The sequence below is a fragment of the Bos indicus x Bos taurus genome, chromosome 16 (genome assembly GCF_003369695.1).
Source record: "Bos indicus x Bos taurus breed Angus x Brahman F1 hybrid chromosome 16, Bos_hybrid_MaternalHap_v2.0, whole genome shotgun sequence".
NCBI classification, from domain to species: domain Eukaryota; kingdom Metazoa; phylum Chordata; class Mammalia; order Artiodactyla; family Bovidae; genus Bos; species Bos indicus x Bos taurus.
This window is the reverse complement of record NC_040091.1, coordinates 41,278,769-41,304,249: the sequence shown is the minus strand read 5'-3', so window position 1 is coordinate 41,304,249 and position 25,481 is coordinate 41,278,769. Positions and strand designations below refer to the sequence as shown.

The 25,481-nt window shown below is 49.9% G+C and overlaps 2 protein-coding genes and 1 long non-coding RNA gene across 6 annotated transcripts in view; 2 read left to right on the top strand and 1 right to left on the bottom strand.

The window, feature by feature from the left end:
• DRAXIN (dorsal inhibitory axon guidance protein) overlaps positions 1-12,098 on the top strand; it is a 32,279-nt gene extending 20,181 nt beyond the window's left edge. Inside the window, exons 5-7 of the mRNA XM_027564903.1 lie at positions 1,086-1,175; positions 2,669-2,758; positions 7,053-12,098. Coding sequence (XP_027420704.1) covers positions 1,086-1,175; positions 2,669-2,758; positions 7,053-7,165 — 293 coding nt within the window. The 3' untranslated portion in view covers positions 7,166-12,098. The remainder of the gene's footprint in view (positions 1-1,085; positions 1,176-2,668; positions 2,759-7,052) is intronic.
• On the bottom strand, positions 10,793-22,561 carry LOC113906574. 3 transcript variants are annotated; one of them, XR_003514927.1, is made up of 4 exons: positions 22,429-22,561; positions 21,819-22,042; positions 15,429-15,582; positions 10,793-10,875 (listed from the first exon to the last, which is right to left on the bottom strand). It is a non-coding gene; the product is annotated as an uncharacterized LOC113906574 (long non-coding RNA). The 3 variants fall into 3 exon arrangements; XR_003514925.1 differs by having other exon boundaries at positions 21,819-22,561; XR_003514926.1 differs by lacking the exon at positions 21,819-22,042.
• AGTRAP (angiotensin II receptor associated protein) overlaps positions 22,551-25,481 on the top strand; it is a 19,015-nt gene continuing 16,084 nt past the window's right edge. Inside the window, exon 1 of one of the 2 annotated variants that reach the window (XM_027564909.1) lies at positions 22,551-22,671. In XM_027564909.1, the coding sequence (XP_027420710.1) occupies positions 22,645-22,671 (27 nt within the window). In that variant the 5' untranslated portion in view covers positions 22,551-22,644. The remainder of the gene's footprint in view (positions 22,672-25,481) is intronic. The other variant, XM_027564908.1, reaches the window with a different exon arrangement.

Here is a 25,481-nt window from a genome sequence, read left to right as displayed (position 1 = left end):
TGCCCCTGCTGGGCTCCTCCCCTCCCCCACCATGCCGTGGGATAGGGGCCTGGTTACCCCAGCCTGACCTACAGATGTCCAAGTTGGGGAGAGGGGCATGGAGCCTATAAGGGAACAGATACCTGAAATAGACATGTTGCTCTCAAGTGCTCATCACACACCAGACGGATTCCAAGTAGCTACTCCTTTAACCTGAAGAAAAAACAAAACAAAACAAAACAGGTCTGTTCTGCTGTTGATCCCCTCTGCCTTTTTAAAAAGTATTTAAAATTTTTGTTTGTATTTATTTATTTTGGCTGAGTCTTTGCTGCTGCTGGGCTCTTCTCTAGTTGCAGAGAGCGGGGGCTACTCTCTAGTTGAGTTGAGGGGCAGGGACTGCTCACTGCGGTGGCTTCTCTTGTTGGGGAGCACCGGCTCTAGGGCAGGTGGGCTCCAGTAGATGTGGCTCCCCAGGCTCTAGAGCACAGGCTCAGGAGTTGTAGCACACCAGTTTAGTTGCTCCGAGGCATGTGGGATCTTCCTCACCAGGGGATTGAATCCATGTCTCCTACTTTGGTAGGTGGATTCTTTACCACTGAACCACGAGGGAGTGTGTGTTAGTAGCTTAGTCATGTCTGACTCTTTGGGACCCCATGACCCTCCAGACTCCTCCGTCCAAGGAATTCTCTAGGCAAGAATACTGGAGTTTGTTGCCATTCTCTTTTCCAGGGGATCTTCCTGATCTAGGTATCGAACCCAGGCCTCCTTCATTGTAGGCAGATTCTTTACCATCTGAGCTACCAGAGAACCACCAGGGAAGTCCCCCCTTTTTTTTGTCCACTCCATGTGGCATATGGGATCCTAGTTCCTCAACCAGGGATAGAACCCGTGCCCCTTGCATTAGGAGCACAGAGTCTTAACCAGTGGACTGCCAGGGAAGTCCCCGATCCCATTTTAGAGAAGATAAAACTAAGGCAGAGAAGCTTCATGTCTTACCCAAGCCACACTGTGGAAGTGGTGGTGTGAGCACTCTGACCCTGGCATCCAGTGCTTAATCTCTGCTCTGATGAGCCTCAGCCTCTAACCACAGGTCCTGTTTTCCCCAGAGAAACACCGCGGCAAACTCTCCAGTGATGGGAACGAAACATCGCCGGCTAAAGGGGAGCCCTGTGACCATCACCAGGACTGCCTGCCAGGTACCGAACCAGCATCGTGTTCCAGGCAGTAGACAGGGCACTGGGGGAACTGTTGTGGGGGGTGGGAGTGGGTGGGTCTTCCCAGACACATGAGAAGGATCCTTTAGGGGTAGTAAATAATAACAACCACTTTGATGAGAGTTGCTGCCATACTTTATTCTATTTCATCCTCACAGCAACCCAGACAGAGAGGGACCCTGTCATTCCCAATTTTCAGGCAAGGAAATTGAGGCTCAGAGAGGCCAAGTGTTTCAGCTGTGATCACAGAACTCGGAAGTGGCTCAAACCTGAGTCTGCTGGTTCTAACCACTGCCCCACACTGCTTCAATTCAGGATGACCCTTCTCCCGACTTCTCCCTAACGTCTTGTCGGGCTTCATTCTGTCCTCATCCTGTTGTGACACTGCTGGGCTCCTGTGGGTGCTTTGATAACATCCTGACCTGTTCAGCAGCTAAGCCCATCAAGACAGTCTGAGAACAGGGACCTGGGGTTTGGATGGATGGTCTAAACCGCTAGCCCTCAACTGGGTCACTCAGGACTTCTGGGAAGCCGAAACCGAGATGGAGTTAGAAGGCCAGGAGGTTTCTGGGGATGGTGGGGGATAAGGCCTGTGAACAATGAAAGCGGGAGGAAGGAGGAATGGACAGGAGTCTGATACAATCTCAGCCAGCCCAATGGGCAGCTCCAGAACAAAGACTCCCTGTTAGAAGAGGCCCCCACTGTGCAGAAATAGCCAGGCCCTGGCAGCCAGTCACTGCCTGGGATGTTCTGCTCAGGCCCAGTGTGACATCATCAGCCCAGGAGGCTCCTGCAGGTGTTAACAGCGGGGGCTGGTGGCTAACTGCTCTCTTGGCCAGTGGATTGCAAGGGCAGAGACTCGAGTGGCACACCTTGGCTCCTGTTAACTCAGTAACCAGAATATTCTACAAAACAGCAACCAAACCATTTGGCATTGTGTAAGCCAGACCACCAGCTCCCTGACAAGCTGTTTCCCTTCCAAATGGTTTTTCCACCCAGAGCAGGAAGAAAAGGCTCAAGTTTGGGCCAACTGGACAGCGGCTCTGAGAGCTGGCTCTGTGGTGGGCGAGGTCATGCCTGGGGCTGTGTCTCAGGGGCTTCTGTTTCCCCATCTGTCAAAAGAGGACGTTGGCGTCCATGATCCCTGCAGCCCCTCCCAGCTCCACACTGACTCCACACCTGGCGGCCCCCTAGCCTTTCCACCCAGTGGGGAATCAACAGTGCCTTTCCTCCTCCCATGATCAATCAATTGCCCATCTGGGGCGTCTAGGGTCTCAGCCGCCCGCCCTCTGGGGACCTCAGCCAGGACATCCGTTGGTGGTTCCGGCTGGGAGGCTTGTGCACCATATGGTCCACCCAGCCAGGGGCAGCCCCGCCATGGAGATGATGGATCTCCTGTCCAGCGGGAGCGTGTATGGGGCGGCAGGGGGGGTCTGCTCGGCACGGCTGACCGCGTGTGCTTGCCATGTGGGCAGGGACCTGCTGCGACCTCCGGGAGCATCTCTGCACGCCCCACAACCGAGGCCTGAACAACAAATGCTTTGACGACTGCATGTGCGTGGAAGGTGAGGCCAGATGCCGGGGGCTCCCTCGGCACCGAGAACCTTACCACCTCCCATTCTCCTCGAGGCAGGGGTGGGCAGAGAAGGAGGTGAAAGAATCCCTGGGGAACTGAAGACACCAGCAGGAACAGCTTTGCTCGGTGCTTTCCCAATCTGTGAATTCATTTAGTCTCCATTGCTGGCATCGCTGCTCAGATTTGCTTTTCTCACTTCCTGAAATACAAGCTGGTATGATCTCCCATGATCTGGAGATGGGAGAAGGGAGGAGAGAGAAGCGTATCTTTTAAAAGAAGATCAAACCTGAGAAGGCTGGTGCTTTCACACCAGAATTCTATTCCAGGGGAGACATTCCAAGTGTGATAACAAGGGGTGGGGAGTGAATTTCCCAGCACTTTCCCAAGGAAGGAGGCTCTTATCCAGCTGGCTCCCTCTTTACCTCCTCTGAGCCCCCACCTGGAACAGTGTGTGCCCTTCTGCCCCGGTGTGCCTCGATGAACCCAGCTCTGTGCTAAGCACTCTACCTGTTAGCTCCTCAATCCTCACAACCATCTCAGAAGGGAGCTATCATTCTCCCCATTTCACACAAAAGTAAACTGAGGCACAGAAAGGTTAAGTCACTTGCACAAACCTATGTAGCTAGAAAAGTGGGGGAAATGTTTTAAATTGTGTATTCTGAAAATTTTCAAATACATTATTAAAGTCATCGGAATAGTATAAAGAACTCCCATTTCCTATCATCTAGTTTCAGTAATTCTCACTCGTGGCCAATCTGTGCTGTCCCCACCCCCTCCAGTTCCCCCACTGCAATAGGATTTTTTTTGGGGGGGCAATAGGATTTTGAAGCAACTCCTAAGAATTTAGGTATTTTACCTGTGAATATTTCCATATATACATCTAAGAGATAAGTATTCTTTTAAAACCAAAATACCGAAAATGCACAATAATTACTGGATGTCATCCCACCTCCAAGGTTCACTTCTCTGGGGGTGAGGGGTTTGACCTTTGTCCCTTTGTGAACCGTCCTGAGGTACACGCCCTATTTTTGCTCACATTAGCCTCAAAAGTTATCTCCTGTGAAAGCAATAAAGCTGCTTCAGTCCAATTATTCATTTGTCCAGTTGGTCAAGACATATTTCCGGAGTGCCTACTATGCACCAAGTTCTGATCAAGACATTGGGGATTCAGGGGTGAAGAGAACCAACAAGTTCTCCACCCATGGATTCCATTCTAATGAGATGAGTGACAGTTAGCAAATAACTGGGCTTCCCTAGTAGCTCAGATGGTAAAGCATACACCTGCAATGCAGGAGACCCTGGTTCAATGCCTGGCTTGGGAAGATCCCCTGGAGAAAAGGAAATGGCAACCCCCTCCAGTATACTTGCCTAGAAAATTCTTTGGACAGAGGAGCGTGTCAGCCTACAGTCCATGGGACTGTACTCTACAGTCTCAAAGAATCAGACACAACTGAGCGACTAACACACACACACACACAAGCAAATATTTAGATGTCTGTAAAAAGGAGTAGAACTGTAAAGACAGTAATTCAGGCTGGCCTGGGAATTATTTTAGAAAGGATGGACAGGAGCGGACAGCAGAACTAGCCACCTGAAGATGAGAAGTGGGGTGGGAAGGGAGAGTCCCAGACAAGCAGCAGGGCAAAGGCAAGGACCTCAGACAGGAGCAAGGCTGGCATGTTCGAGTGCGCCTGGCACACAGCAGCCACACAGTGGCACAAGAGGAGATGGGAGAAGCTGGGGGGTAGGATCAGGACTTCATTTACATTGTCATGGGAAGATGTCGGCAGCTTTTTTTTTTTTTTCTTTTTTTTAGTATTTATTATTTGGCTGCGTCGGGTCTTAGTTGCTCCGCCACAGGTGGGATCCTTGTTTGCCCACCAGGGATCGAACCCATGTCTCCTGTATTGCAAGGCGGATTCTTAACCTCTGGACCATCAGGGAAGTCTCTCAGCAGGTTTTAAGAAAGGGAATGACCTGGTCTGACTTTTGAGTATATCATCTCACTCTGGCTGCAGGACTGTGCAGGGCAGGACTGGAGATGCAGGGACGAGCTAGGAGGTGAGGGGATGGAGGCCGGCAGGGGTGGAGATGCTGAAAAGCCGCCTTCTGTTGCCTGTGTGCAAGGTGGGGGCTCATTTGTCGAAGGAGGAGACTGAAGTGCATAGCAGGCTGGAAGGCACTCCAGTCCAGGGAGCCTGGAATTAGCACCAGGACCTCCAGGTCCAGCCTGCCCAGGTGAGCAGGATGCGGCCCTACTGCTGCACATGCCCAGCTGGTGCCCTGCTGGATGCTCAGTGGGCAGCCCTCTGCCAGGGAAACCATGCTTCCTTCCTCCCCTGGGCCTCAGTTAGGAGGGGGCAGCGTTTCAGGCCTTCAAAAGATAACTGTGCAGTCAAAGCCCCATCTGCTCATTTCTCTGGTCCCTCCCATCCTGGTCAGTCCCGCCAAAACTCTCATTTCCTCCCTGGAGACTCAGACTCTGGGAAAAAAAAAAAAAAAAGAAATTGAGTGGAAATGACAGCTCCTTAAAGATGGTTCTGGAAGAGATTGTCGCCCAGATGCTACAGCAGAGGGATCCAAGTGATGCCAGGAACCCTCATGAGGACCAAGAGTCCTGAGGTACTTCTGAGAAATTCTGAAATGTTGGATTCATGTCCCAGAGCTGAAGTCCAGCAGTCTAGGCCAGCCTGGAGGGTTCCAGAAGGGCTTCTATGGCTACCATCCACTCCTATTCATGATCCCCTGCCCCTCCCAAGTGTCACTCGTGTGGCCACAGATCTGAAGGTTCAGTGATCCATGTGTTGGTTCTAGACCCCTAAGCACAAACTTCACAGCAATTTCTGTATTCTCTTGACAGTGACATAAGCAGATCTTAAACTGGTGATGGCCCCTCTCCCTGTGGCCACTCCTAACCGGAAATGTAGAGATTGCTCTGACCACACTGACCTCTCCTTCCCTAACCCCCTACCCCGAATCAGGAGGATATGGCCTTTTTTTTTTTTTTTTTTTTGGCTGCATTGATGTCTTAGTTGCAGCACACATGATCTTCATTGCGGCATATGGACTGTCTAATTGTGGCTCTTAGACTCAGTAGTTGTGTCGAGAGCTTAGTTGCTCCATGGCATGTGGAATCTTAGTTCCCCAATCAGGGATCAAACCCACATCCCTTGAACTGCAAGGTGAATTCTTAACCACTGGACCACCAGGGAAGTCCCGTGAGGATGTGGCCTGAAATGAAAAACCTGCCTACCCATGTATGCCAGGGGATGTCTATCATGGGCCATGAGTTAGCCCCAGCAGGAACCCCTCCCACTGGTGAGCCAAGAGGGCCACGCCTACTCTAATTAAGGTGGTCAGGGAGGGTCCCTTTGAGAAGGGACTGTGAAGGAGCAGCTATGCCAAGAGCTTCAGGAAGGGATTTCTGGCTGTGAGAACAGCAAAGGCCCTGAGGCTGGAAATGGTGGGGTGTATGAGGAAAAGTGCTAAGACTAGGTGTGGCTGGAGTTAGAGTGAGGAGGAGTGGGAGGTAAAGAGAGCAGACTGGGGGCAGGGCAGGTCCCAGAGAGTCCTGCAAGCCAGGGGAAGCAGTTTAGATCTCCTTTGGAGTGCAGTGGGAGCCACGGGAGGTTTTATAGGGAAGGGCAGAATCTGAATCTCTTTTATTTATTATTATTATTATTTGCTGTGCTGCATGGCATGTGGGATCTTAGTTCCCTGACCAGGGATCAAACCCAAGCTCCCTGCATTGGGAACACAGAATCTTTACCATTGCACTACCAGGGAAGCCCTGCATTCCTTTTAAAAATAATTTTAATAGACTATTTTTAAAGTCGTTTTAGGTTTACAGGAAGATTAGACAGAAAATACAGCAGTCTCATATGCCTCCCCCAGCAGTTTCCCCTGTTATCTCACATTAGTGTGGTGCACTTTCTAAGATTGGTGAGCCAATAGTGGTACATTCTTAAGTCCACAATTACATTAGTGTACACTCTTTGTGTTGCACATTCCTTGGGTTTTGACAAAGACTAGACATGTACCCAGCATTATAGATAGTATCGCACAAAATAGTTTCCTGGTCCTAAATATCTCCTGTGCTCCATCTGTTCACTCTTCTCCGTCTGTGATTCTCTTTTTTAAACCCATTCAGGCTGCTGTGCGGGAGATGGATTGGTTGTAGGGCAGAAAAAAGGAAGGCAGTGATAGTGAAACGGTGCGAGGCCGGGCGGGGGCGGGGAACTGGCTGGTCTCACGTCTGACCCCCCTTGCTTCTCTTCACTCAGGGCTGCGCTGCTACGCCAAATTCCACCGGAACCGCAGGGTCACCCGGAGAAAGGGGCGCTGCGTGGAGCCCGAAACGGCCAACGGCGACCAGGGGTCTTTCATCAACGTCTAGCTGCCCGCGCGCGGCGCCTCCGCACGGGCCTGGGGACTGAGCTCCGGAAGTCTGGAGAAGCCGGGCAGTTTGTTTATAACTAGCGGTGGCAGATCAAATGCGGGACCAGCTGACTGAGGCTGCAGGCTCAGATCCAGGACGCTCCGTCCCGAGCACTGGACGAACTGCCTCTCCCCAGGAGCCGAGCAGCAGCACACCTGCACCCTCCCCAGGGCGGACGGGAGACCCACACTGCCTGCGCATCCCGGTGTCCGTATTCTCCTCGTTGGCAATGTCGAGAGTGCCCTCTATCGTCCGACAGCAGCACTGCAACGGTTTCAAGTTTCCAAAGGAAGAGGCTTTTGAGCTGGAAAAGAATGGAAACTTCTGGAGAGACTGGGGAACCAAAAGGCGGGAGATGAATACCGAAGCACCTCCTATGTACCAGGCACTGTGCTAAACGCGGGCCAGACGTTATCTCGTTTATCACATGACCTTTTAAAGTAGGCATAATCACCATTTTACAAGTGAGGAAACTGAGGCAGGCTTAAATGATCTTGTCCAGGGTCCCAGGTCAATGCTCTTCAAACCTTCACCTTGTGTAGGAATCCCCACGGATCTGGTTAAAATGCAGATTCCAATTCAGTCGATTCTGCATTTCTAACAAGGTTCAGGGATTGCTGATGCTCCTGGTGACCGGGGACCCCACTGAAAGCACCAGGTCCCAGGGAGTCAGGAGTGGAGCCGGCATCTGAACCTGGGTCTGCCCAGCTCCAAGGTTCACATCCTTGCTCTTCCACAACCAAGGACTCATTCCAAGTTCTCCACGGCTTTTGGTGAGAGACACGTGTTCCCTGGTGGTTCCTTTTGCTGTGGTGAAGGCTGGAATAACAGACAATTCTCTTCCTTCTCTGGACAAAAGTGTATCGTTTAAAAGAAAAAGAAAAAAGAAAATGTGCATTAAGCACCTGCTTGCTTACAAGGCAGGATTTGGGCAGATTGGCGAACTGGTGTTCTGAGACCGGAAGTGTTTAAGGGAAACGGTAAAGCTGTTCCTTATGTCTATGGCCCTGCTCACCCCATCCTGGGATGTGTACTTTGGAGGGGCCTGAAAGCTGCCACCCCAGGAGTTCTTTGGCTTTTGGAGTTCATGACCTTTGAGAATCTAATGCAAGCATGGACTCAAAAACACACATTGCCAGTTGGCACCCACTTTGTATACGTCTTAGTGGTTCTAGGTCCCCCAGAGACCATCCCAGGTCTATAGGTCTACACTTCTTCAACAGTCTACTGAGGAGTTGGGGACATCTAACTGCATCCATCACAGACCAGACCCATGATGCCCACCTAAACACCTTTCTGAGCTGATGTGACTCTATAGTGGCCACCTCAGGAGAGTCACTTAAATCCCTCCACCTGGCATCTCACTCCTGATCAACCCTCAGGTCCAAGGCAAACAAGGTTGCAAACCTTCCCTCTCCAGGTGCCTCGCTGGCCTGGACCGCAGCCGGAAGGACCACACCCACAGGATGCCAAGGCTGTTTACTCCATTGGGAAAATCAGTTGGGGTCAGGGGTATGGCACCGAGGAAGGCAAACAGATCTAGAAGAAACCAAATACACCGGCTCTTTTCTCCTTATTCAAGTTCAGAGGCATGGGAATCTTAGGGAGGGGAGGACCGCAAGAGATCAAAGCCGGCTGTTTGAAAATTGAATCCACCTGCAGTCTTGTCTGTTTGAGACCAGACAAGGCCAGTGCTGTGTGCCTCATATGGGGTGGCCGATTTGAGGTCATGATAGAACCCTAGCAGGGGTGGCTGCAGGCAGAGAACCCACAATTGCTTTTGTCTGGTGGTGGTGGGGAGGTGTGTGGTGGGCAGTGGTAAGGGTGGCCCTGGCCATCAATGATGGAAACACAGAAAATTAGGACAAAGCTGGAAGGCTCAGTGGAGCTATCAGTGCCTACCAAGGGAGCTCCATGGCTAGAAATTCAGGGCCTATGGCTTTGCCCTAGCTACTTCCATTTTGCATTTGCAAAGGCAAAGTAAGTGGAATTCTCTTAACTCCAGAGTTAGGGGTCCCAAGGCCCTCTCTGTGTTTAACAAACCTCTCTGCCAGAAGTTCTTCCTTAGGTCTGCCTTAAATTTCTTTTGCTGGTGCATAAGCCAATATCCTTGAATCCAGGGTTCAACAAACTTATCATAAAGGGCCAGATAAATATTAATATTATAGGCTGTGTTCCAATGAAGCTATTTATGAACCTAGAATTTCAGATAATATCACTTGTCACAGATGGTTATTCTTTTGATTTTCATTTTAAAATGTGAAAACCTCTTAACTTGCAGACTACACAGAAACATGCAGTGGGTTGTACTTGGACCCCAGGCCATGGTTTGCCAATCTCTGCTTTAATCTGCTGGTCTCAGCCTTGGCTGCACATTAGGACAGTTTGGGGAACTTTCAAAGGTGCCTGAGCCCACCTGCGAAGATTCTGGTTTAATCGCTCTGGGTTGTGTCTGGGCATTGTACTTTTGCAAGGCATCCGGGTGGCTCTAACGTGTCACCCGAGCCTGGGTCTGGGACCCCTGCCCTCATCCTCCTATGGGAGTGTAGCTGCTGACAAATGGCTTGCTCCACCACTCACTACTTTGGTGACCCTGGGAGACTTCATTAAGGTCTCTGTGCCTGGATTTCTTTATCTGTAAAATGGGGCTAATCATTCTTCCTTCATAGGGGTGTAGTGAGATGTAAATACAAAATCCTAGCAACATGCTTGCTACAGTGCCTGGCACATAAAAAGCCCTCAGTTAATTTATTTTCTAGGATGATTTTAGCAGCTGTTCTGTTTTTTGGCAGTGATCCATCATGTACTCAGAAATCAGTTCAAAGTCACCATTCAGGATCTTTCCTCAAAGCATGTTCCCTGGAACACTGTGAGATGCTCCCTTAGGAAAGAGGGGATGGGGTTCTGTGGTCAAAGAGGTTTGGAAAACTGTTCTGGACTCAGCCCGAAGCAACATGTACAGTTTCTGTCCACTAAGGCAGAGCTGTGGATGTCAGTGGCTGTGCAACAACAGGATCAGGAGTTTCTAAATATATCCCCCTCCTCACCCTGAGGCTGGGAAGAGCTGAACAGGAGGCCACGTGGAAACCAATAGCTACTGGGATGGTCACCTGTGCCCCCTGCATTCCTCCTGAGGGAGCTTTCCAGCCATTCCCCAGAGATACTCACTGTTCCCACGGGGCTGCCTTTCCGTGACTTGTCTGGTGATGCCAAGAGTGGCTCCTGAGCCTGCCAGAGATGGGCGAAGGGTCAGAGGACACGAGAACCATGCCACATGGGAATGTGACAGCTTCACCTGCCCCTTGAGGAGTCACCGAGCCATACATTATGTCCTGAAGCCAAGACCCCTTCCACCACCTAGAAGCTACAGGTGGAGCCTTTGTTGCTAAGTCAGTCAATCGTGTCTGACTCTTTGGCACCCCATGGACTACAGCACACCAGGCTTCCCTGTCCTTCACCATCTCCTGGAGTTTGCTCAGATTCATGTCCGTTGAGTTGGTGATGCCATCCATCTTGTCCCCTTCTCCTCCTGCCTTTAATCTTTTCCAGCATCAGGGTCTGCCTCTTCAAGCCATATTCAACACATCCAATATGATCTGATGTCAAGATGACGGGCGTCAGCTTCCTGGAAGGGATCCGCTTTGCAGCTGGAGAGACATGTATGTAACCTGCAAGGAACATGTTTATAAAACAACAGAACAGCAAGAAAAAATGGGTGCTGGGAGAGACAGCAGGAGAGGCCAACTATTTAGGCTCCTCACTGGGGCTTGCATGCAGTTGACAGGGACACCATGACCTTCATGATGATCTTCACTCCTGTGGGAGATGGGAGGGCATGTGCTGGGGAGGGCATGGTAGGACTTGCCAATCTGAAGAACCAGGGGCTTCCATCACAGGGAGTATATTTACTGAATCCTAAATCAGGATGGTGGTCTGGTGGAGGATAAGCAGCCTCTTCTAGATGCAAAAGGCTTTCTGGTCCCTCCGTCTTTTTTTTGTTATTGTTGGGACAAGGAATAGCGACTTTATTCAGAAAGCCAGCCAACCCCATCTTGCCTGAATTAGAATTCAGGCTTCTTTTATATTTAAAGGAGAAACTCAAACACTTTCTGGTTCCCATCAGCCTTCATCTCTTCCTCCCTGCAGTCAATCATTCACAGGTGGACCTGATCAGGATGTTCCTTGTGTGCTAAACAAAGATATTTTAGCTTAATGCTCATTATCTGGGAAGCAGGGTTCCCAGTAATGGGCCATTATGTGTAATTTAAGTTTATAGGCAATGTCCCTGTAGTGATTAATTTGTAATAGGATACAAAAGGTCTTCCCTGTCACAATTCCCACTGTCAATGTCCGTTCCACAGTCTTGTGGGGGAAAGACCTGGGAACTTGGCAGAGATGCGGGATCCCGGCCCCACTGGGACCTACCTGCTGAATCAGTATCTCTAGGGGTGGGTTTTCACAAGTTCTCCAGGCTGTCCTAGTGCACAGTAAAGGTTCAGAGACACAGTAGATGCAGAGGGGGAGACAGGATGGTCAGACGGCCAGGGACATTTGGATGATTCGGAGGCATTTGCATATGGGTGTGAGGGTGACCAATCTGAGATCCACTTTGCCTGGTTAACAACCAGAGTGACCAACTTGCAGGCTCCAAGGCCCTGCCTCCTGGGCTGGAACTGGCCTTTATTTTTAGAGGAAATGAAGGGGAGCATCTGAGCCTGGGGCCTCAGTCGTTGGGTTTTCTGGCTTTTGGGCACTTCCCTGGGGGACTGTGGTTCCTGTTTATAAAGTATGGGGGCAACAGGGAAACGGGGAGGTGCTACATCCTCGAGTCCCATGATGGCGTGTTGCATGCACTCTCTTGAGCTGTAAATAAAGAGATGATGGTTAATAAGCTTCCCTGTTGTCTCTCTCTGCCCCTCCAGATGGTCTGTCTTGCAGACAGGGAACACTGTCAGGGTGTTTCGGGGGAACTCAGCCTGGTATTTCTCCAGCTACTTATTCATTCACTCTGCACCGTGGATTAAGCATTTGCTCTGAGCTAAGCAGAAGAGAGTGGCAGAGGATGAGATGGTTGGAAAGCATCACCTATTCAATGGACATGAACTTGGGAGAACTCCGGGAGACAGTGAGGGACAGGGAGGCCTGGCGTGCTGCAGTCCATGGGGTCGCAAAGAGTCTGACATGACTTAGCGACTACACAACAACAAAGCGTACACAGGCAGGTAGGGTCTCAGCCCTCACCTGGACTGCATCCTGGTCCTTTAACCAGACCATTGTCGGGGGGACATTTCATATCTTTATCTTCTCCCACTTTAGGGTTGGGGCAGCTAAGGTCCCAAAGAGATTACAAGGCTGGCCATATACAAGGCTGGCAGGCACATTGCAGGCAGAGAGTGCTGAGAAAAGCAGGTACCCGCTTGGGCAGAATGAGGAAAACAAAGCACCGCCACCTAAGACCAGGCCTGGGCAGGCTCAGATGCCGTCTTGGGAAAGGGCGTGAACTGGCTGAGGGTGGACTGTCTTAGCACCAGGAAGGACATCTGTTATCTCAGTGGCAGCTCCAGCCAGCACCACCCAGCTGTGCAGACCAGACCCCCTCCAAGCCCAGCCGATCACAGCAAGGCTATGTTATGGCTCTCAGTGGCTCTGTGTCCTAAAGCCAAGGGAGGGTCCAGACCCCCCTGGGAGCCAGAGTAACCACAGATGTGGGAAGCTCCTAAAGGCCTAGGGTCCTGGGCTTTCCCTGCCCAGGCACCACTGAGGGACTGGCTCCTGCAGCCTGGACAGGGAAAGCCCCCTAACCCAGGGTTTCTATAACACAGGCCTGGGGTGCCAGTGTCAGGATCCTATGAGGGGCAGACCCACAGTTCTGAGCCTACCCAGGCCCCTGACTCAATCTCTAGGGGTGGGCTTGGGAATCTGCATGTTGATAAGTAACCCCTCACCCCACCCCCAGTCCTGAGAACTACTGCACCAAACCTTCCTGAGAACTCACGTTCTTCCCTGCTAAGGCCCCAGGTAGCTAGCAAACCTCCCACTGAGGGTGGATCCCAGGAATCAAGCCCAGGAGGTCCCCCTTCATATAAGCAACTGCTCAACTCAGCCATTGTAGTGCAAAAGGCTACAGAGACAACACAGAAATGAGCACAAATGCATGAACATGGTTGTGTTCCAATAAAACTTTATTGACACCAAAGGGCAGCAGGCTGGATCTGCCCTTGGTCTGTAGTTTGCCAGGCTCTAGTTGTTACTGCTGACCCCGGGGTCAATGGTTATAGAAAGGCATGCTGGGCTTCTAAAATCTCCCTTTGTTGTGGAATGTCAACTCAAACCCATTTCTGCTAAGGAGGGTCTGAGCAGTCTGAAGTGAAGGGTCAATACCAGTTGAACCTGAGGCCATGGGGACTTCGATGCTCTGTGCTGGCAGCATGCATGCAGCCCTCAGCGGATCAGGTGGCTGGATTGGCAGTGTCTCAGGGTTCTCCAGAGAAACAGAACCAACTGAGCATTTGTATTTATGTATCTTTAAGTGTCTATGTGTTTACTTCTTCTTTATATGCGTATTTATATAAAGAGATTTAAGGAATTGGTCTACACTATTGTAGGAGTCATCAAGTCTGAAATTTGCTGGGCCAGCCAGCAGGTGGGAAACTCAGGCTGGGCTCAGTGTTACAGGCTTGAGGCCATGTTTCTTGTTCCCCAAGACCTCAGTTTTTGCTCTCAAGGCCTTCACCTGATCAGGTGAGGCGCACCCACATTCCTGCAGGTCATCTCCTTTATATGAAGTCAGCTGCTTGTTGATGTTGACCATATCTGCAAAATGCCTTCACAGCAGCACCTGGAGCAGTGTGTGATTAAATCTTTGGGTACAACAGCCTGGCCAAGTTAATACAAAAATATAATCACAGGGGCAGAGGCGGGGGGAGCTCCTGGAGCTGGGCTCCCGCACTCCAGATCCAGATCACAACACTTGGGTGTGTGGTAGAATTGTCTATGATGTGTCGTGAAGCTCTGGGCCTCCTTGCTCCGTTTGCCATCAGGTGGCAGCAGCAGCGGTTACCACCTGTTATGTATGTGGGCATGGGTGCTTTGGTGTGCCCAGAGGAGTGTCTGGACCTGAAATTCCACTTGGGGTAGATAGGGTGCAAGGGTGCTGTCAGTGGACCATGTAGGCAAGTGGCTAACAGGGGTGCCCCTTCCTTTCATCGCACCCCCACCCCCAGTGCTGTATCCTGAAACCCACCTGTTTGTGCTGGGAGGCCAGCCTCAGGACAACTGGGCTCCTTCCACACTGGTGCTTGGTCAGTGCGGGGGCTGGGTAGTCAATTCTGCACATTGTGGTCCCAAAATGTCCCACTGTGTTCCCACCCTTGACCTTGCGTCAGCTCCCCGCACATGGTGAAATCCAGGGTTAGCGAAGAAACGCATTCATCTGAACGCTACCCTGAGCTCTGTTTACTGAGCTGACTCCACTGCACGAGGCACATACCCTCTGGTGTAGCTGCAAGTTGTTAGAGCCCATTCTGCAGAGCAGGAGAACTAAGGCACTAAGAAACAAAGGCCACTTGTCCAAACCGATGTAGTTACTTAGTGGCAGAGCTAGGGACACTACCCAAGTGTCTTGAGTCTAAAACCTAACTGTGGGTAATAATTCCCTGGCATTCTAGTCATTAAGACTCCACACTCCCCTGCTATACAGCACAGGGAGCCCAGTCTGGTGCTATGTGACCACCAAGAAGGGTGGGATGGGGGTGGGTGGGAGGCAGGCTCAGGAGGGAGGAGATATATATATATATATTTATGGCTGATTCGAGTTGTACAGCAGAAACCAACACAAAAGCATTTTGTAAAGCAGTTATCCTCCAATCAAAGGAAAAAAAAAGAAAGATTCTATGCTTCCAATGCAGAGGGTGTGAGTTTGGTCCCTGGTCAGGGAACTAAGATCCCACATGCTGTGCAGTGCTACGAAAAATTAAAATAAAACCTGATTGTGTCCACCAGCCTCATGTTCCTCTCAAAGGCCACAAGTTCACTGAGCACCTACTAGGAGTCAGTCACCAATCCTCACCCTCAGGCCCATCCACTTGGCAGATCACAGGACTCTGAGCTCACCCGGGGCCATTAAAGCTACTGTCGGGGCCAGCGGGGGTGGGGAGTGGGACAAGAGCTCTGCCCTCAGGTCCCAGCCCCAGGCTGCCTGAGCCAAAGGTCACCCACTCACCTTCAGGCTGCCTCCTGGAGGGCTCCTCAGAGAGAAAAGGGGTTGAGATTCCTCCCACGGGCTTTCCAGTCCCACCACTGCTTCTTCATTCTTCTCTTATCTCTCTGCCAGCTCCTTAGTGACCCCCAGCATGTGAGCTGAGACCTCGTGGAGCCTGCAGCGGAGACTGAGAGTCGGTGAGCAGGCAGCAGTGAGTGAAAGTAAACACCAAGATAAACCCCACCTCAGATAGGCATCCAGGGCGCCGCAGGGCTCAGCAGCATAACCGACCTTGTTTGTGTTTCTGAGCGATCACTGAGGAGCAGCCAGAGCTCTCACATGCCTCCTTGGACTCCAACCCCATTCACGTGGAGAGATGGGAGGCCACACAGAGAAAAGGAGGCAGCAGCCTGAACTCAGGACAGAACTGGGACAGGCGGTGGAGGCAAGAGGCAGTCAGCATGTTTAGAAAGGAGCCTGTGAGATCAATCCGCCTGCCAGTGCGGGAGACATAGGTTCGATCCCTGGGTCAGGAAGATCCCTTGGAGAAGGAAATGGCAACCCACTCCAGTATTCTTGCCTGGAGAATTCCATGGACAGAAGAGCCTGGTGGGCTACAGTCCATGAGGTCACAAAAGAGATGGACAACAACAATAACAATCTCAAACTCCCAATCCAGCAATCCTCTTTATGTCACCAGGTGTATGCATCCATGTGTGTGTGTGTGTGTGTGTGTGAGCACATGTGATCTCACAGTTGTTCAGTTGCTAAGTTGCGTCCAACTCTTTGCAACCCCGTGGACTGTAGCATGCCCAGCTTCCCTGTCCTTCACCATCTCCCAGAGTTTGCTCAGATTCATGTCCATTGAGTCAGTGATGCTATCTAACCATCTCATCCTCTGCTGCCTTTCTCCTTTTGCCTTCAGTCTCTGGGATTAGCAGATGCAAATCACTATACACACACACACACACACACACACACACACATACAATGGATAAATAGCAAGGTCCTACTGTATAGCACAGGGAACTTTTTTCAATATCCTGTAATAAACCATAATGGAAAAGAATATGATAAAGAATGTATAGATACATATTGTTGGTATTTAGTTGCTAAATCATGTCTGTCTCTTTTGCAACCACATGGACCGTGTGGCCATGTAGGCAACCATGCTCTTCTGTCCATGGGATTCTCTAGGCAAGAATATTGGAGTGGGTTGCCATTTCCTTCTCCAAGGGATCTTCCTGACTCAGGGATCAAACTTATGTCTCCTGCATTGGTGGGCAGATTCTTTACAACAGAGCCAATGGGGAAGTGCACATATATTATATATATACATACAATTGAATCACTTTGCTGTTCAGCAGAAATTAATACAATGTTGTAAATCAACTATACTTCAATAAAAATAAAGAGGATTGCTGGAGAATAGATGAGGGGAATGAAGAAAATGCCATGAGACTGAGAGTTAGAGTGCAGCTGAGGGGCTGGACTTGTATTGGGCGACGGCCAGTCACATTGCTTTCTTTCTGGCTGACATCTCACATGACCACTGGGACACCTCAGGGCACAGGCAGTTTCCTTTCTGCCTTCTCCACACTCACCATGGGGTCCACAGGGCGTTGTGATGAGTTCTCTGATAGCTGACTTGAGCACTCGGGTGTCTGGAGGCATGGGGAAATATTGCTAAGAGTTCAGTGAGGCTGTCCCAGGATGGGGCCCACCCAGCAGTGATTTTCTTAGGGCCCCGAGGAGCTGGCAAAGCAACTGGAACATTAGAAATTATTGGCTGCATTTTAGGGCTCAAGAAGGAGTATTCAAGGAGACTGACTGGGGCCTATAAAAGTTAGTGATGGATGCTGCCCTAAGTCTCAATTCTGTGCCATTGGGATAATTGTTTCAGAATAAGTCTCCCAAAACGAAAGGCATTATTATAATAAAACTCCTCGCATTTGCACCTACCTTTATATATATATATGTATGTGTATATATATAGGAATAAAATTGTTAAATTGTCTCTATTAATGAAAAATGTTCATCTATGTATATATGAACTAATTTAATTAAAAAAAAAAAAGAACCAGGCTCCCTTTCTTATAACTAGTGATACAAACAGATGCCTCCCTGGAGAGGAGGCTCTCACACCTCCTGGCAATGTCCAGGCTCCTTTAGAAAACCCAGGAAGAAAAGAGGAGAGTCACCCACCCTAACATGCCCCCCCAACCCCTGGGGCATGTGCTTCCCCAGGAACCATCCCTTGCCTGGCTCTGAGTGAGTGATGCCATGAACACAAATGATCTTATTGACAAGTCACAATGACCTTTGATACTTTCAGAAACTTGGTATCAACCAGAAACCAGGCCAAAGGATCTGGGAGCTCAAGAAAGCCATACTGACTCCAACCCTACAGGGTTCTCTATTCAAGTTTCATCACTTCTCCTGCCCGTCTCCCACTGTCTTTGCTCAGAAAGAAAGAGATCACATCCTCAGATACAAAGAACAACCCTGACTGATCTGGAGTGGCCTCAGCCTGCAGCAGCTTGAAGCGGGACTTTGGTTCCTGGCCAGAGATTGAGGTCAGGTCTCAGCAGTGAGAGCACCAAATCCTAACCACTAAAAAAGATCCTGGTGCTGGGAAAGATTGAGGGCAGGAGGAGAAGGGGGCAAGAGAGGATAAGATGGTTGGATGGCATCATCAACTCAATGGACATAATCTGAGCAAACTCTAGGAGATAGTGAAGGATAGGTATGCTCAGTCCAGGGGTGGCAAAGAGTTGGATTGAACAACAAGACCAGTGGTCAGTGACAAGGCCCTGACCCTTCGGCTTTGCAGAAAAGAATTCCCACAAAGACAGAAAATAGTGAAACAAAGTATTTGTTAGGAGGAAAAACGGAGTACAGTAAGTGTGGATATACACAAGGGCGAGTTCAGAGGGAGAGTGTCCTCGTGATAGTTTGAATCACTTTTATGGGGCATTTCTTCTGGGTTTCCTTTGCCTGGTTCTGAGGCTGCGCTGGTTTAGTTCGGGGTCCTCCCTCATGTGCATGCCCATCGCTTAGCCAAGATGGATTTTAGTGCAGATGACAGTAGGTAGGTAGACATCACTTACTATGAGATGATGCCTCCTCCTTTTTTGACCTCCAAGGAGCCTTTCTGCGCATGTGTAGTTAGGGAGGTCTCCTTAACTTTGAGTATGAGAACGATGTGGTCTTTTATCTCTTATCTGGCAGGGCCCAGCTTCCTCCATTATCTTCCTTGTAGGGAGTTTCTGCTATTATAACAGGGTCCCCTGTGGCTCAGAGGTAAAGAATCCATCTGCAAGTCAGGAGCCACAGGAGACATGGATTTGATCCCTGGAGAGGGATCTTGCCTGGAGAGTCCTATGGAAAGAGGAGCCTGGTGGGCTACAGTTCAAGGGTTGCAGAGAGTCGGACACGACTGAAGCAACTTAGCACACGTGCACAAACTGTTATGAAGTCTCTGTCCACGGGGGAGAAACTGTTCAGCCGGGGGCCCATCTATCTCCTGCCTCATGACCAGCGAAACACCTCGGCCTTCCCCTAGCCTGCCAGACCTTAGGCCAAGAAACACAGAGCTGGTGTGTTTCTCAACTTCTCACAAGCTGAGAAGCAGCACTGGGGCAGAGGTCTCCAGATCGAATCTGGATCCAGCACGAATCCTGGTGGCACCCAGGGGCCACAGCTCTGCCTTTTGGGCCCTCCCTAATGAGCTTCCTGGGGAGGGCCTGCTCTCTCACAGGTGCCTGTGACTTTCAGACAATATTTGGTTACTTTCTCTGTTTTGTTTCTTTCTGTTGATGTCATGCAGTTGTGGAAGGAAGTGGTCGGATCACAGCAGAACTGTTGAGTGTCCAGTACACTGTGGCCCAGAGGACAGTTAAAAATAATTTCAAAGCCTTATTCAGTGCCTCCCATCACCTGGGGCCTGTTTATCGCTCTCTCCATTTTCGAGATGCAGAAAGAAATTCAAAGAGATTAAACAACTAACCCAAGGTCACACAGATATAGATTGGCAGCACTGGGCGGGGACGGGTGAAGGGGGGCGTACAGTAAAAGCTGGGGAGGCGACAGCATGCTGAAACACTGAGGTCCATCTCCAAGGCTTTGCTAGTGGGAAAGAGGTATAAGCATCTCCCAGTCCAAGGGGCCTTTCCCTGATGCTTCAACAGACATGTATCAGGGGCCAGGAGCTGCTGAGAGATGCCAGAATATGCTGTGGTTTTTTCATAGCAGTATAGCAGTGATTTGCTTATTGAGCACCTACAAAGTGCCAGAAGTTATGTCAAGCATGCATCACCCTGAGGTTTAAGATCACTCTGCTAGGAGGCAGGCCAGGGATCCAAATAATATCTTTAAAGAACACAAGTGACCATGGGGAAGAAATGGCTGTGACTGCTTCATTGGGCATTTGTATAACTAGCAGCACTGAGTGGCTTCCTAACAGAATCTGGATTATTCTGAGGACAAGTGGGTGGCAGGTTTTCCTCCATGCCCATGATGGAAGTGGTGCCAACACACTGGTTCAGCTGGTGTATTCCCTGAACAGTATGTGCCAGGCAAGTGTGGAGATGGCAAGATCCTCCCAGGGCTTGCAGTCTAGATTGAGGAGGGTGAGGGGGGACAGACAATAAACATGTCAACAAATGAATGGAGAGGTCAATACCTTCAAGTACTGATAAGTGCTATGAAGGAAAAAAACCTGGATGCTTACTACCATCTTTGAAAACAGTTTGACAATTTCTTAACAGCTTAAGTATACACACGCCATGTGGTCCAGCCATTCCATTCTAAGATAGTCATCCAAGTAGGCATTCAATAACTATTCCCTTAATGAATAAACGAATGCATCTATTCTGCATGACAGTCTTTTGGGTTTTGTTTTGTTTTCAATTGTGGTAAAAAGAAAGAAAGTTTACCGTTCTAACCATTTTTAAGTGTACAGTTCCAGTAATGTTAAGTACAGGCTTCCCTAATGACTCACACGGTAAAGAATGCCTGCAATGCGGGAGACCCAAGTTTGATCCCTGGGTCAGGAAGATCCTCTGGAGAAGGGAATGGCAACCCACTCCAGTGTTCCTGCCTGGAGAATCCCATAGACAGAGGCTACAATCCATGAGGTCGCAATGAGTCAGACATGACTGAGCAAGCAACACACACACACAATGTCAAGTACATCCACCTTGCTGTGCCATGTTATTTACTTTTCATCCTGAAGGTACTGAGGATAAGACTCAGCTGAGACAGACAGAATTGGTGAGGGACATGAAAATTTAAACTTGACTTCCAGAAGTGTACTCCCTAAAAAATATGGCCCAAAGCCTGTGCTTTGTGAAGGTCCACTTGTCCTTCCATAGTCAGGGTGAGTGGCTCCTTTGAGAACAGTTTCACTTTCCTTTGTCCCTTTGGGCTCCCTCCCCACCCCTGCTGGGTCTGCCCCACCTCCACCTTGGCCCAGAGTGCCTCTGGCCCCAGCTGGTCAGATGAAGGCAGTGTCACTGCAGGGACATTCCACAGATCCAGCCTTGTGCTTCATCTGGCTCCAATCTGTCTTCCCCGCCTTGCCTCACTCCATCTTTGAATCTCAGCCCAGGCTGTATTTTCCTGTGATGTGGGCAGTGGAGCTGAGTGGCTACGTCACAGTCCTGAAACCAGACCTCTTTGGTCCCCAGCCCAGTTTCACACCAACTAGGGATATGCCTTTGGGAAAGCCCCTTAACTCCTCTTAACCTCAGGGATCTTATGGTAAATCAGGATAAGAAGGGCACCCACACCATGGCGGTTGTTATGAATATTTATTATGAGCACTTTTCACATTGTCTGCCACAAAACTACTTAATAAATGTCAGCTCAAATCCCAGGAATTGTTTGTTTTGCATTTTCTCCTTACAAGGTGATCAGTTTTATTATATACCTACATGCTTGGATTAAACACCTCTAGGATCTAGGGTTTATAGGAGATATCTCTTAGAAGGAAACAATATAATAATAATGTTATAATATCCACTAGTTATTGAGGAATTCCTCTCTTCTAGGTACTATGCCAGTAACAATAATTAATGATAATTAACTAATAATGAATATCAAAACAGTAGCAAGTCCTGATTGAGTGCTGTCTGCCAGGCAATGTTCTAAACATTTTTATATATTAACAAATCCTTATTAACAAATTCAAAATAATCATCCTTCAAGGAAGATACTATTATTTCTCTCATTTTACAGATCAGAAAACTGTAAGCACAGAGAGGCAAAGTGACTTGCTCAAGTAGAACCAGTAAGTGGACAAAGTTAGGACTCAAACTCTTTTCTCTGGTCCAGCTAGTCCTCTGGGCTCTGAATCCCAACAATCGTGCCCAGTGTAGCGTATCTGTCCGGTCTCTCTCTGAAGCTTACCGGCTCTCTGTTACTCTGGCAGATGTGCTGTTCTGCTTAGGGGGCTGGACAGCTGTGTCTCCAAAAGGGACATTCAAATAGGCCAGCAGACTCCAGGGCCCTGCAGAAGACCCCACATCCACCTGGAAAACTCCATTCTTTGTATCTGGAGAGAGTCTGTGTCTTGATAGGATCTTAGGACCCACCCAGACAGTTTTGCAGGTTTCCACATGGTCTCTCCCCTCCTGGAAATAAGAATAAGCATTCAGAGGGAAGGACCCAAGGGGATCCCAACAGTCTTGAATAAGTCTTCCTTTCCTTTAAAGCAAGTGTCAGATTCATTTTTTCGTCAAACATGAATTAGTTCATTCATCCTCACAAGGATTCTATGAGATAGGTAACCGTCTTTACTTTCACTGGGGAAGGAGGGAGGACAGACTGTGCCCTCAGGGATGAGACACCAGCTGTTACCACATCTGCAGGTTGTACTTGGAGGTTCCCCCAAGTTCTCCTGGCTGCAGGTGGTCCCGTCGGCCCACATGCTGGGATTTTAACTCGGCGAGATATTGCGCCCTTTGCGACACAAATCTGGACATTCTCCAGCCGCCCCCCGCCCCGGCCCCGTAACTACCTGGGCAGTGGCGCGGTGATGGCTCGAGCGGCAAGACGCCGTCTCCTAGCTACCGGGCAGCCGTCACATGACCTACTCACGTGGCCCCCCAGCCCAGCTGGGGTTGGAGCGTGGGCAGAGGGCAGTCGGCGGGGCGGGGCCGGCAAGTTTGCTTCCCGAGTTCGGAGACCAGGAGCCCCCGCGGTTGTGGCGCAGGTGCTGTCCGGCTGGGTCGCGATGGAGCTGCCAGCCGTGAACCTGAAGGTGGCGATGGGCGGGGCGGGGGTGGCGCGGGGCGGGTCTCCCGGAGCGTGTTGGGTATTTGCGCTTTTAAAGTAGGATTTTAGAGGTGAAAGGACCGAGAGTCTGGGGAAAGTGGAGTGGTGGGGAGAAAGAGAAGCAACAGAGGCCAGGTGGAAGGAGGTGGGGGGATAGACCATACCAGGGAGACTGATCCAGAAGGCCGGCAGGAAAGACCGAGAGGGAGCTGGAGGAGGGAAGCGGCCGTCTCTTCCCGGAGTCAGACCGGTTCTGCTGGGAGCGCTGAGCCCCTGAGGCTCGCTTTGGCCTGCGCGCCCAGAATTTCTCTGGAGAAAGGGGAAGGCGTGTCGGGGAGGGACCCACGGAGAGCCCGAGGCTGGACTTGGAGGCAGGACACTTCCCCTCCACCGAGAGAGGGGTAAAGCTTTCACCTGGACCCCCAACACTGCCCTTACCGCCTCTTTTGTTGGGAAGATCAAGTTAAGGAAATCAGATGATCCCAGACAGATGGCTTTTCAGAGTTGATAGATTCAACGTCTTTATTTCTTAAGCAACACAGACACCAATAGAATTTACTCAAAAGCAGAAACCCCCAACTTTGCACATTTAGGAAAACACTGTAGCTCGCTGGGGTGTCTTCATTTCCTGAGCTGTAAGAATGCCAAAGGCTGTTCTTCTTTTTCTCCCCGCCCTCCCCCAGCCCAGTGCTTCTTGGCCGGGTTTGCCACTGAGAGGCTGAAGCCTTTAGCTTTGGTCTAGCTAAGCTAGGTTGCTTCAGTCGTGTCCGACTCTTTGCGACCCTATGGACTGTAGCCCACCAGGCTTCTCTGTCCATGGGATTTTCCAGGCAAGAATACTGGAATGGGTTGCCGTGGCCTCCTCCAGGGGATCTTCCTGATCCAGGGATTGAACCTGCGTCTCCTGTGGCTCCTGCATTGCGGGCAGATTCTTTACCAGTGAGGCACTGGGAAAAGGTGTTAACCTTGGACCAGACCTGCCATCTGTGGCCTGGATACAGTTTCCTTTGAGACTGTATGCAGGAGTACCCTCTTACTCACCCTTGACAAAGCATTATGCACCCATGGTGTCTGGTACTAAAGTAATGTAAGAGATAGATGACTACAGAACAATACATCATCCATATTTGGATTATTAGATACGGTCTGTGCTGTGACTTAACGTGGGCACATTTCCTTAATATTGAACACTTGCTTCAGCAGACCTCTCTGAGGCTTCCAGTCAGCCGCTGAGGGGGAGAGATGGCTGTGACAAGGGAATGGGCTTGGATTGAAGGTTTAGCAGGGAAGAAATTTACACGAGGGCAATTGAGGTTCGTTGGTATCAACATTCACTCTGTTCCAGGCTGTGTGCGGTTGATGCCAACTACCTTTGCTCTGATTAGAGATTTGCCTGAAATAATTATTAAGGGGGAAGGAGGAAAGGGACAGAGGGGCAGGAACTGACAAGGGAGTGAGCCCTCATTCTTGGGGCGTCTGTGGTGTGCCAGGTTATTAAATCGCATCAACCTTCTGAGATTTTTGTAGTTGAGCCAACTTCAGCTCAGACCAGATAGGTAACTTGTCAAGGCCCCACAGAGATTAAGTGACAGTCAGAATTTGAACCCATCAGGGTCAAACTTCAAAGCTGTGTCCTTTCCTGGCCACCATTAGGGCCCACTTCTGCTTTGACAGTTAATGCCCAGTGGGAGGGCTTAGTCTGTTTGTGGCCTTTTTTTTTTTTTTTTTGGAGAAACTTTATGGGCCTCACAGGCCACACGTGACCACAGATGTGAGCTTTGCTGGCTTTCAGTGCCCACAGTGAAACCGCTGGTCCTTTCTTTGACTTGAGAAATAAAACACCATATCTCCAAGGGTCTTAGCTGCTACCAATCAGAGACAAGTAAGTGCCGAGAGGTCGTGAACAGCTAGGGTTGCCAGGTAACATTGAGGACATCCAGTTGAGTTTGAATTTAAGATCAACAATGAATAAATTTCTTAATCTAAGTATGAAAAGTGAAAGTCATTCAGTCATGTCCAACTCTTTGTGACCCCACGGACTCTACAGTCCATGGAATTCTCCAGGCCAGAATACTGGAGTGAGTAGCCTTTCCCTTCTGCAGTGGATCTTCCCAACCCAGGGATTGAACCCAGATCTCCCACATTGCAGGTGGATTCTTTACAACTGAGCCACCAGGGAAGCCCCAGAATACTGGAGTGGGTATCCTATCCCTTCTCCAGTGGATCTTATATCCCAGGCAATATTTGGAACAGTCTAGAAAATTATTCATTATCTGAAATTAAAGATTAACTGGGGGTTCTGTTTTTGTTGTTGTCTTTTCTGGCCTCCCACAGGAGTCTAAGTGGGATATTCTGAGATCAGAACCCCTTGGGAGCTCAGAAAATGCCCAATCCCCCTGACCCTGCACTTACCCATGCCCTCCTTTCACACATTCCTGGGGCATTGGCTCAGTGCCTGCTTGTGCCCAGCCCACCCACAGTAGGCAGTGGTGCCAGGTGAATAGAAGCAGCTGCCCCGGGCCCTCCAGGTAGTTCCTAACCCAACGCCACACATGAGGCAAGTCCTGAGTTGAAGGAACGTCATTGTGAGAGTTTAGAAAGTTCTAGACTTGGGTTCATGAGGGCTTGTGAGAAAAGGCCCTTGGGAGGAGGGTGCAAGGGGGTAGTATAGCACAAGGGTTAAGAATTCCGGAACCTGACTGCACAATAGTCATGGACGGCCTTGTCTCGGGGCTTCCCAGGTGGCTTAGTCGTAAAGAACGCACCTGTGATGCAGGAGACATGGGTTCAGTCCCT